At 46.4% G+C, this 12018-nt stretch overlaps 1 protein-coding gene across 1 annotated transcript; it reads left to right on the top strand.

The window, feature by feature from the left end:
- The first annotated feature begins 2798 nt into the window (after positions 1-2798).
- On the top strand, positions 2799-10537 carry GCM2 (glial cells missing transcription factor 2). The gene is made up of 5 exons (XM_047101789.1): positions 2799-2888; positions 6948-7200; positions 7313-7425; positions 7823-7948; positions 9602-10537. Exons 1-5 carry the CDS (start codon positions 2799-2801, stop codon positions 10535-10537), a joined length of 1518 nt encoding a protein of 505 aa, XP_046957745.1.
- Positions 10538-12018: the final 1481 nt, after the last annotated feature.

The raw sequence follows: 12018 nt of genomic DNA, 5'->3' as shown, positions 1-12018 counted from the left end.
TTGTTGTGGAATTTTCAGGAGAAATGTGAGACAATACAATAGACAACACCACTAATTATGTATTTTTATATTTTCACTTTGACTAACTTCTTTTGCTAACCTATTTTATTTACAGAGACATAATTTTAGAGCAACTTGAAATATACGCTTTACTTTTTCTCAAACTATGATGGAGACTCTATGACATTTCTTTGGACACCAGAATCCATTTAGAAAAAAAGCATGTGATTTGTTGATTTGGCTTTAACGTTAAAAATCATATTTGTTTGTATTTTTAAAGGGTAAAGACTCTCCAGGAACATTCTAAGATTAGAGAGACAAGAACAATTCTAAAAAATGTTTACAGTAAGACCTGGAATTAACTTCTATGTAGTCTCAGAGGTGATTTTAAATTAGTTTGTTTTTTTTTAAGGTTTATTTATTTTTGAGAGAGAGAGCGTGAGCTGGGGAGGGGCAGAGAGAGAAGGGGGACACAGAATCCGAAGCAGGCTCCAGGCTCTGACCCATCAGCACAGAGCCCCACGCGGGGCTCGAAACCAGGAGCTGTGAGATCATGACCTGAGCCGAAGTCAGAGGCTTAACCGACTGAGCCACCCAGGAGACCCTAAGTTAGTATTGAAGCTGTGTTTAAATATTTTAAAGTATACATATCTTAACCTATCACAATTAACGGACTATTTGTAAAAGAAAAGTATGAATAACCTTAACGTTTGGAAGACAAACGACATAAAACGCAACTGAATGCCAAGAGTGGTCAGACTTTTGGCAGTAGGTTAATATGATGAAAACCTGCGGACGAAATCCCTGGGGGAAGAGTGGACACGCTCTTGGTTTCCTCCCCAATCCTCGTGGCGACTACCTGAGAGTGATATTAATCGGAAAGAGAACTTGAGAGGCGGGGAGAGACTGGGGGATGGACGAGTGAGTCACTTTCTTCTGCGTGGACTCTTGCCTCTGCTTGTGGGAGACAATCCAGCTTGGAACTAGAGAAAGAAGAAAGTTCGTGAAACTGCCCAAAGCTGGCATTTTCCGTCACGGGCGTTGTCCGCGGTCAGGGGCTGGTGGCCCCGAAAAGCATGTCACCACGGAATTGACTTTCCGAACAAACCTGACTGTGCCCTTGACCGGGAGGTAAGAAGACCGCGAGCGTGCAGTTATCTGGCGCAGGTTGTGAGCTTAGCGCGCATCGGCTTTGTTCTGTCTTTGGCCAGAGGAAGACACTGGTCCGGCAAGAGGTGGTGGCCTGCGCGCTCCCGGCGCGTCCCACGCAGCATCAGTGAGCGCGCCCCGAGCGCGCAGGGCGATGCCTGGGTCTAGGGCGCTCGGGCCTCGGGGTTCCGACGGATATAGGTCGGAGAATCCCCCTCTAACAGTGATTGGCCTTCGGGGACGGCCCTTCTCTGGATAGGGCTGGGAACCGAAGTGTGCCGCCTGCAGAAAAAGGCTCCGAGAGTACATTCCGGAGACCGTCTTCTCTCGCCGCCCAGCGTGGCCAAAGAGCGAAGTAAGTCATTTCAATCGGTTTCTTTTGTTGGGCGCCTCCAGGTACCGGAATCACCCTACGAAGGTGGAAGAACAGATGAAGACGACGTGTCTCGGTCCTGGGGAATCCACAGCGTCCTGGGCCCGTCACCGGGCTTCAGTATTCTTCAGAAAACGTCCCCAGATGGAATGGGGGTAGTTCTACAATACCAATAAAGACGGTCTTTAAAACGTTGTTTTCCGGTGGATGGCGACTAAGAACTGAGAGTCCCCATCCCCTGTTTAAGCAGATAAGGAAACTACGCTCAGAGAGAGCCTAGACGAGAGAAGGAGAGAGAGAGAGAGAGACAGAAGGCGAGAGCGCGCGCCCGAGAGCGCCAGAGCGAGCTAAGTGTCCTGCAGGAGCTTAAGCTCCCGGGGCCCGCAGAGACCACCATCTCCCTCCCCGTCCAGCTACCTTTAGCTCATCTTTCCCTAAGGTTCTCCGGGCTCACTTTCCGGGACTCTTGTCCCACCAGGCTACGTCCCTGCGCAGTCCCTCCGAAGCATAAGGACACATTAGGCCCGCGAGCTCACGGGGACCTTCGGCATTCCTTCGGACGCCACACCACTACTCCCTAAAAACGAGCACGGACTCCCGGACACTCACAACAGCTACGACAAAGCGCGAGACCTGGAGCGCGCGAGCCAAAGGCTAGCTGGCGTGGGCGCAGTTACCCAGACAGCAAAGGTCTTAAATAAGGTGCCCGGGAATTGAGTATCGGTTCTCAGAGGACTTGTCTGGAAAGCGTCTGTCTCAAAACCTTCCATCTAAACCCAATCCGAAACCGCAGAGGCGAGGCGAGGTGGGGGGCGGGGGGGGGGGGGAGATTTCAACTTAAAAGAGACATTCCAACTTCCCACCTGCACCCTCGCCCCTTGACATCTTGGCTTCCCTTTCCCGAGGGCTCGGGTCCACCTGTCCCTCCGTTCCTAGTTCTGTCCGGGAGGCGGTGACCCGCCTTGCAGGTGCCGGGAGGGTGGGAGCTGACGAGGAGCTGGGAAAGGCGGAGCAGGGGGAGGTGTGTCTTTATAAATGCGAGGACAGCGGTCAGGCGCGCACGCCGCGGTCCGAATGGAGACTTTTCAGCACCGCGGCTGAGAACAGGGCTCTTACCCCGCGGTCACCACTTCCGGATTTCTCAATAAATTTCTCTCTGTCTCTCTCTGTCTCTATCCAATTCATTTTTTAAGAGGAAAACATCACCTTGCACATCTCTAGATTTTTCTTCTGTTTTTCAGGATCGTTGGCGGAGAGCGCAGGCGAGGTGGGGCAGATGCTGGCGGAGGCAGGGCAGAAGGAGGACGCCGTGTGCTCCTACGGAATGAAGCTCAGTTGGGATATCAACGATCCGCAGATGCCTCAGGTGCGGGAAACCGGTGTGGGCGCGCATGTGGCTCTGGCCATCCACAAAAGGGCTGGTGGCGTTCAAGTTCTTGTAGGGACCGAGGAGAGACTCCCCCTCCCACCCCCACATCTCCCGAGAGTCCTCAATGGTTAGAGGGACCCCACAAAGGGCAGAGCTGGCTTTAGTGATCTGCCTTCTCCCAGCTCTTTCCTTGCGCTTATTTGAAACACACCCATAGCCCTGAGACTGTCAGGCCCTGGGTTCCCAGTCATCTGACGACAGCAGGACGCCTGTCTCTCACTTTCCTTCATCCCAGATAGAAATCAGGTGATTCTTTCTTGATCCGTTCTTTGAAATTCATGAGAAGGGTAGCAGAGAGTCTCAACAAATGCGGATTCCATTGCTTCTCACGCAGCAAAACTGTAAGATGCGACTATAAATCGGGGTGGCTCGAATCTTAAACAAATAGCATGACTTGGGTGATTTATTCAGACGCCGTGGCTGCCTTCATGGTCATGCTAACCAGACCATAGGTGCACACAGAGACTCTGCAATCCAGATTTTGGACATAACTTCTGAGCTTACTTTTCTAATGACAAGGAAATCACTTTCTGTTAGGGTGGATTTGTTTTGTTTGTTTTGTTTTAATGGAACAAAGTAGTTTAGGGTCAAGTCCAGGGACCGAGCTGGGCAGTTACTGGCTTGGGGCAAAAGCTGAGGAAATGCCTTTGAAGTCTTGGGTTTAGGTAGAAGGAAAGGGGAGTAGCTTCCCAAGAATTTGCAAAGGTGGACTTCTAGCAATGTTGTGGCATAGGGGTAAGAGACATGGTGTTTATTCAACATCTATGATCTGCCATATTGATATTCAGATGGATAGCAATTCATTAGCAAAGTCAAGTAGCCTCTCCAAGAGATCAGCGCTTTTTTGGATGTATATATGTATAGTAATTCAGGGTTTTTTTTTTAATGTTTATTTTTGAGAGGGAGAGAGAGAGAGCAAGTGGGGGAGGACAGAGAGAGAGAGGGAGACACAGAATCCAAAGCAGGCTCCAGGCTCCCAGCTGTCAGCCCAGAGCCCAACGCATGGCTCGAATTCATGAACCATGAGATCATGACCTGAGCCGAAGTCAGATGCTTAACTGACTGAGCCACCCAGGTTCCCCTGTAGTAACTCGTTGTAAAGCCTGCTACCTTACAGTCAACTGGTACCATTTGTGTGAAAGTGGACCATGGCATGGCAAAGACACCTCATTCTCACTGACTTCCATCCAGAAATCTTCATAGGAAAAAAAAAAATAGAATCTTGCATTTCAGAAAAGAGCCACTTCCAGGTAATGGGAAGATGGTTCCTCTTTCAAGCATTTTCTAGACTTGCGATGCAAATGTGAATTATTTTTCCTTTAGGAGACTGGTTCTTAAGCAGGGCATGCATGTAACCTCTTAAAAGGGCAGGTGCACTGGGAAGTAGAAGTGGAGAAACAGGATCCTGGCCCTGCTCTGGCTAACTGAAGGGGCAAGAGTGACATTGGCTGGATGACCTTGAGATAGTTCCTGAATTTGCCTGAGTTTCAGGCTAAGACGATCTGTCATCAGGTGGTGGAACTAGATAACAATCTTAAACTGTCATCCAGATTTCCTGTCAAGTTCAGTGTGTGCATGCTCAACTGTGTGTGCACATGTGCTGACACATTTGAACAAATGCAACTCAATCCTGGAGTCCTCTGTTCTTGTTGTGATTTTAAAACATGGTCTCTGCGGCTTCATTTTCAGTGTCACCGCTTTGGTAGCTGGCATGAGACGGTGGGGGGGGGCATGATTCTCTATCCCTACGGGGGGACGCTGATGGAATCCTCTCTTCTGGAAAATTGTCTATTTTACTAACATCCTTAGATTGAAGTATTCGCTTTAAAAACAAAGATATTAGCATTTAGATATTAGAGTTGTTAGTACATCATTATATATTTCATTTGTGACTTACCTTAAGTCAGCGTATTAATTTATGTCAATTGCAATATTTCTGAGAAAAGATAAATGATGCCTATTTGTAATAACGATGATTTTGACAATATCCCTGTGGTTTTAGAACCCACTGGAACTCAAAACTGCCCATTTACCTACTACTGTTGAAATGTTATAATACTAACGATGTAGCCAAGTCAGAATTGTCGGACCGAGAATAGTTTTTGCTCTGCAAATGTTAGATCTCGTTACTTGGGGGTGGTGGGAGAGACAGAAGGTGCAAATGGCTTATTACTATGATAATACTCTTCTGGCCTCTACCCTGCGGGTGAAGCCAGTCGGGTCTGGCTGCCACAGATCTGTTTAAATACGAGTAATGCCACTGTAGAAGGTTATCTCTCTAACATTGGCTTCCTTATCTACAAAATAAGAGTATGGATGCCCATCATGGAAGGTTGTTGTAAGGATCATCGATACTTCGTAACGTGGCTTTGTGGGCCATACTGTCTCTGTGCCAAATACCCAATCCTGCCATATACAAAAAATAGCCCTAGACAATACGTAGACATATGTGCATGGCCATGTCCCAATACAACTCTCTTTATGGATCTTGATATTTGAATTTTATATAATTTTCTTTTCTGGGAGGGGAAGGAAGAAGAGAGAGAGAGAGAGAGAGGAAGAGTTGGAGCAAGCCAGGGAGGGCAGAGGGGGATGGGGAGAGAAAGAATCTCAGGCAGACTCCATGCCAACCACAGAGCTCAACAGGGCTCCATGTGAGATCATGACCAGAGCCAAAATCAAGAGTCTGACACTTAACCCACTGAGCCACCCAAGCACCCCTGAGTTTTCTATAGTTTTCATGTGTCACAAAATATAATTCTTTGGATTTCCCCCCAACCATTAAAAAATATAAAAATCCTTCTTAGCTTGTGAGTCGTGTACCAAAATAAGTGACGAGCTGGATTTGGCCAAGGGCTCCAAGTGTGCCGACCCCTGCCCCAGACAGGACCTGGTAAATACTAAGTGCTTGGTAAAGGGCAATCTTATATTCAACTTCTGTGCGAGAAAGACATTACAGTATCCATACCACGTATCATGGGCAAAGACCACCAACCACGAATATCGAAGCAGTGCTCAGTATTTTATTTTTTTATTGTTTTATGGTTTTAGGAGTAGAATTTAACAATTCATCACTTACGTGTAACACCCAGCGCTCATCCCAATAAGTGCCCCCCTTAATGCCCATCACACATTTAGCTCACCCCCTACCCCCCACCCTTCCAGCAACCTTCAGTTTGCTTTCTGTATTTAAGAGTCTCTTATGGTTTGCCTCCCTCTCTGTTTTTATCTTATTTTTCCTTCCCTTCCCCTCTGTTCATCTGTTTTGTTTCTTAAATTCCACATATGAATGAAATCATGTATTTCTCTCTCTCTGACCGATTTTGCTTAGTGCTCAGTATTTATTTAAATTTTTTTAATGTTTATTTTTGAGAGAGACAGAGCACAGTGGGGGAGGGGCAGAGAGAGAGGGAGTCACAGACTCCGAAGCAGGTTCCAGGCTCTGAGCTGTCAGCACAGACCCCAAAGCAGGGCTCAAGTTCATGAACCGTGAGATCCTGACCTGAGCGGAAGTCTGATGCTTACCTGACTGAGCCACCCAAGCACCCCAAAATGTCTTCATTTTTAATTTAACATTTAAAGATACCCGGAAGTGGTATACCACGATGGTAAGGCAAAGAGGGTCTGTAATCAAACTGTTAGGGCTAAAATCCTAGAGCCACGTCTTACTAGCTGTGTGACCTGGGGCACGGCAAATAACCTCTCTGGTTTCCGTGTACTATTGGCTTAAATTGGGACAATAAAAGTACCTGCTGTCGTGTGGGTTCTGAAAGGCCAGATGAACTAGTACATGGACAGCATTTAGAGGATAATCGATGAACAGCCAGTCGACAGAACGGCAGGTGACACTGTGTGATAGCACAGTTTCTGTGGTTTCTGACATCTCTGGAATGGAAAGGGGCCCTTCTTCATGCTACCGTGCTCAGGACAAATGCAAAGCGTGGCGTGTCAGGTGCGGCCTGGACCAACTCCACGGCCCTTCCCTCCCCTTTCCAGGAGCCGGCCCACTTCGACCACTTCTGCGAGTGGCCCGACGGCTACGTGCGCTTCATCTACCGCAGCGACGAGAAGAAGGCCCAGCGCCACCTGAGCGGCTGGGCCATGCGCAACACCAACAACCACAACGGCCACATCCTCAAGAAGTCGTGCCTGGGTGTGGTGGTGTGCGCCCGGGCCTGCGCCCTGCCCGACGGCTCCCGCCTGCAGCTGCGGCCCGCCATCTGCGACAAGGCGCGGCTTAAGCAACAGAGTGAGGGCCTTGTGGCCGCGAGATCCCTTTTCCCGACACCTGTGCCCGTCCTCCTTCCAGAGCGAACCGAGTCCGAGTTGCTATTAATGTTTCGCTCCCTCTGGCTTTGCAGAGAAAGCGTGCCCCAACTGCCACTCGGCTTTGGAGCTGATCCCCTGTCGAGGGCACAGCGGGTACCCTGTAACCAACTTCTGGAGGCTTGATGGCAACGCGATATTTTTTCAAGTAGGTGGGGGAAGTGGGGGTGTGTTCCAATGTGCGGTGGATTTTTTTCATCCTGCTTAGGGACCCGACCACCTGCCATGTGCCTTAGAAACTCGGGACTAACCCAAATGCAGCGCCGTGGCCAGAAGTCAGTGCTGGGGAAATGAGCTCACCTTGTGTGTGCTCTTTAAGGGCTCTAAGCCAAATTATAGTTATAGCTGAGTTAATACGGTGAAAGGATTGCTAAGTAACCTTTTAAGATTTCTGTTACTGACGCTGCTCAATAGTTTTTTCCTCTGTCGTTTTGAGAAAACAAAAAACAACTTGCGATCTTGGGAAAGGCGCAGTCAATTTTTGACAAACACAGCAAGCTTCCTTCCAAGGAACAAACGTATGATTTGTTTCCTTATTGATGCAGGCCAAGGGAGTCCACGATCACCCAAGACCGGAGAGCAAATCAGAGACGGAAGCTAGAAGAAGTGCCATCAAGAGACAAATGGCCTCTTTTTACCAACCCCAGAAAAAGAGAATTCGAGAACCAGAGGTAATGGGGAGCTGACATTACGCTGTAGTCTGTGTTCATTGTCATCACAAAATACACTGATTGTGTAAAATATGAATGTCATAAATTAATTAGAAAGGTTTGATTTTATGTGAAAATTATATCTCCCACAAAATGTCATTGAGTCACCATTTTGGATAGGGTTTCTTTTCTTTTTTAAGTTTACTTATTATTTACTTTGGGAGAGGGAGAGAGAGAGGGAGGGAGGGGCCGAGAGCAAAGGGGGGGGGGGAGAGAGAGAGAGAGAGAGAGAGAGAGAGAGAGAGAGAGAGGGAATTCCAAGCAGGCTCCACACTGTCCGTGCAGAGCCCGATTCGGGGCTTGAACACACAAAGCATGAGATCATGACCAGAGCTGAAGTTGGATGCTTAACCGACAGAGCCACCCAGACACCCCTTTTCAGACAGGGTTTCTAATTTCTTTTTCTAAAAAAAAAAAAAAAAAAAAGCAAACCATTTCTACTGTCAATGATACAATGAGGGTGTGTGCGGATATCCGTATACAAGGGCAGTTACCCATTTTTAATAACGAGAGAAACATGCGCATACCAACAGTGAGTTAACAGCACATCCTTGAGAGTGTAGGGTCCTTGGCCTTATTTACATAGAACAGATAAAATTTCTTGGAGCAAAGTGATCCAGTTTGGCTTTTCAACCAAAGCATACCAAGCAGACATGTTAGTCTGGGGGTAGGAGAAAGTGATGTTTGAGCACTTTCTTTGTGCCAGGCACACAGGGTCTAAGAGCTTTCACGCACGAAATGGTCACAAAAGCCTAAAGAGAAGGTTATTATTTTTGAGCCCCGTTTGTTTTTTTGCGGTTTTGCCGATTCTACCTTTGGTTAGAACTTATCTTTCCCGTACTAACTTTTAATTTTATTTGTCCAGTTAGAGTTACCTGCAATTCTCAGCACTTGCAAGGTAGGGGTAAGAGGCTCTGGGAGGCCAAAAGTTTCTATTTATGCGCAAAGACACCAGATCAACTGTGCTAACTTTATTTTTTCTTCTTCAACAGTCTTAATTCTTTTTTTTTTAAATTTTAATTAGGCATCTGAAGCTCGGAGAGGTTAAGTAACTTGTTCAACTCATGAGGGACAGAGGCAGGATTTGAACCCAGGTCTGTGTCTCTATGATTATAAACATAGGATGAGGAAACACAGAACCGTCTACCACTCAGACCCACCCTTCCCAACTACCCATGAACCCTCTTCATTCAGCAGGCTATTCATGCCCGAGCAAGCTTAAGTTCTACAGCCCTTGGGCCCTGTGCCCAAATCACGTACCTGAGCAGTGCTGTAACACGGCACAGAACCCACTAACTGGAAGTGGTTTTTTTAATGGTTTTATTTTTATTTTTGAGAGAGAGAAAGAGAGAGAGAGCAGAGGAGGGGCAGAGAGAGAAGGGGACAGAGGTTCTGAAGCAGGCTTTGTGCTGATAGCAGAGAGCCCGATATGGGGCTCAAACTCACAAACCATGAGATCGTGACCTGAGCTGAAGTCAGATGCTTAACCGACTGAGCCACCCAGGTGCCCCTGGAATTTGTTTTTATTCGGTGGTTGGCTACTCTTACAGATGAGCTTGCTCATGTAATTTACATTTTTATTTACAAATAAAAATTTATATCATTTTATTTTAGGTGGGGGAGAATCAAGACAACAGTGGACATTTCAACAACATATCTTCCTTGGAAGATTCAGAAGACTTTGATATAATTACTGACACCGGCTTCCCTATTCCAGCACAGCCTTGCTTTTCCTTCCCGAGCTCAGATGCTTACAGAGCTACCTGTGACCTTGCCACCTTTCAAGCGGACATAATGCCACCCTTTCAGAAATATCCAAACCCAAGAATCTATTTGCCCAGGGCACCTTGCAGCTACGAATTGGCAGGTCCTAGTTACACGAATCCAAACACACATCCCACCCTTTGTAAAAATTCCAGCAATCTCCCGAATGACACGGACTGGGTCCATCTAAATGCACTGCAATATAATGTCAACTCATACAGCAGCCTTGAGAGAAGCTTTGATTTCGCCAGTAAACAACATGGCTGGAAACCAGCTCTTGGAAAACCTGGCCTTGGGGAGAGGACGGACCATGGACAGTTCCAGGCCGTGTCCACTCACCCTTATTGTAACACGGAGCTTCCCTGTCGGTACCTCACGACTCCCTCCGCAGGTGCTCCAGCACTGCAGACTGTGATCACCACCACCACCAAAGTGTCCTACCAGGCCTACCAGCCCCCTGCTCTGAAATACTGTGACAACATAAAGGAAGTTAAGAGCCTTTCGGGGTGTAACTATGCTTCTGAAAACATCCCCGTGTCCATCTACCCGGAAGGTTTGGACTTGCCGACCACAGCGGCCAGGGCCTCTCCAGCAGGGCCGCTGCCTTTGAAAATTCCAGGTGATTGCAGAGCCATGAGACCCACTTTGGCTTTTCCTCAAGAGTCGGCTCCCTCTGGGACAGATGGAGCAGAGACTTGGGACGTGTGTCCACCTAGGTTGGGGTCGGCAATCAGTTATTCGGATGGGGTTAGTCCATTCTTTAGCTATGGCAGTGAGGACTTTTGAACCACAGTCCTGGGCACGACATAGTATTGGTGTCCATGCAGGCAGGAAACGTGGACTAGGAACTATCTCTTGTTGAGTTGGGAGATTGACCTAGGAGACACATACAATAATAAAAATGTTGATCAGTTGAGAAAATTATGGGTTGGGGGTGTTTAGAAAGTATAGGGAAATTTTGCACAGCATTTTAAAACCTATCACATGACATAGAATTAGGTCTGAAATGTGACTCTCCCAAATGAACCTACAAGCAAACTGGATACCATGATGATCAATGAGCTAAATTCACTGGAGGAGAAGCCAAGAATCCTGGTTCTCCTTCTAAGCCTTTCCCAGTTGACCATAGAGAGTTTCACAAATCCTTATCTGGCCTTAGAAGTTGTCAGAATAGCGTCAGGAAGAAATATTTACAATCTTCTCTCCTGAGTCACTTTGTAAGTGCTAAATAGAAATTTTATAATCTATTAAAAGAGCTTCAGGAAATACATTTGATCATTTTATCCCAAGTATATATCTACTGCTTTAAAAAAAAAAAAATCTACAGGGGCGCCTGGGTGGCGCAGTCGGTTAAGCGTCCGACTTCAGCCAGGTCACGATCTCGCGGTCCGTGAGTTCGAGCCCCGCGTCGGGCTCTGGGCTGATGGCTCAGAGCCTGGAGCCTGTTTCCGATTCTGTGTCTCCCTCTCTCTCTGCCCCTCCCCCGCTCATGCTCTGTCTCTCTCTGTCCCAAAAATAAATAAACGTTGAAAAAAAAATTAAAAAAATCTACAGTATTGCAGTGATAAGATGCCATTGTTTTTAAGAGAAATCTTCTTTTGCCGTATCATCGGAATACCTTTTCTTGACACTGATGAATGTTTTCATTGCAGACGCAACCTAACGGTGATGTGTAGTTAATGGATTATTATTGTGCTAAAATATGTTTTTTTTTCCTGATTTGGTTTCAGAATTAGAACTGAGATGTTTTATTCAAACACAGATTTACTGTTCATTTGTTACTCCTCATAAATGTCATTGATAATGTTCAATTAAATGTAATAAAGGAGTTTTAAAGTAATGTAGCTGATGCTTGTGCAATTTTGAAATAGAAATAGGAAAAAAAAGTGTCGTTCATATTATGACCTGGGAAAACAGTTGTTATAATATATAAAACCATATTCATTTTATTTGACAGTTTTATAGTTTATTTCATTTTATTTTTTTTACCTTTGCCTCCCTTCACCCATTTTGCTCACCCCCACTGTTGGCAACCAAAAATCTGTTCTCTGTATCTATGAACTCCATTTTTTATTTTTTACATTTCGCATGTGAGAGCATATGGTATTTGCTTTTCCCTGTCTGACTTCTTTCACTTAGCATAATGCCTCAAGGTTCATTTATGTTGTCACAAATAGCAAGACTTCGTTCCTTTTTATGGTTGAATGATATTCAATCATATCTATATACCACATTTTCTTTATCCATTCATCCATAGGAAGACAAGT

Source organism: Lynx rufus, unplaced genomic scaffold, assembly GCF_022079265.1.
Source record: "Lynx rufus isolate CCGP_SWC_20201006 ecotype Redwood Valley unplaced genomic scaffold, mLynRuf1.p SCAF_6, whole genome shotgun sequence".
NCBI lineage: Eukaryota > Metazoa > Chordata > Mammalia > Carnivora > Felidae > Lynx > Lynx rufus.
The sequence above is the reverse complement of the archived record's forward strand: the minus strand, read 5'-3'. Positions and strand labels throughout refer to the sequence as shown.

What these genes read in the sequence shown, in the direction of transcription:
- GCM2 (XM_047101789.1), top strand. Translation starts at nt 2,799, where the DNA reads ATGCTGGCGGAGGCAGGGCAGAAGGAGGACGCCGTGTGCTCCTACGGA. An exon ending in ACGATCCGCAGATGCCTCAG is followed by an intron (nt 2,889 to 6,947) that starts GTGCGGGAAACC and finishes TCCCCTTTCCAG; the next exon opens with GAGCCGGCCCACTTCGACCA. An exon ending in AGAGAATTCGAGAACCAGAG is followed by an intron (nt 7,949 to 9,601) that starts GTAATGGGGAGC and finishes ATTTTATTTTAG; the next exon opens with GTGGGGGAGAATCAAGACAA.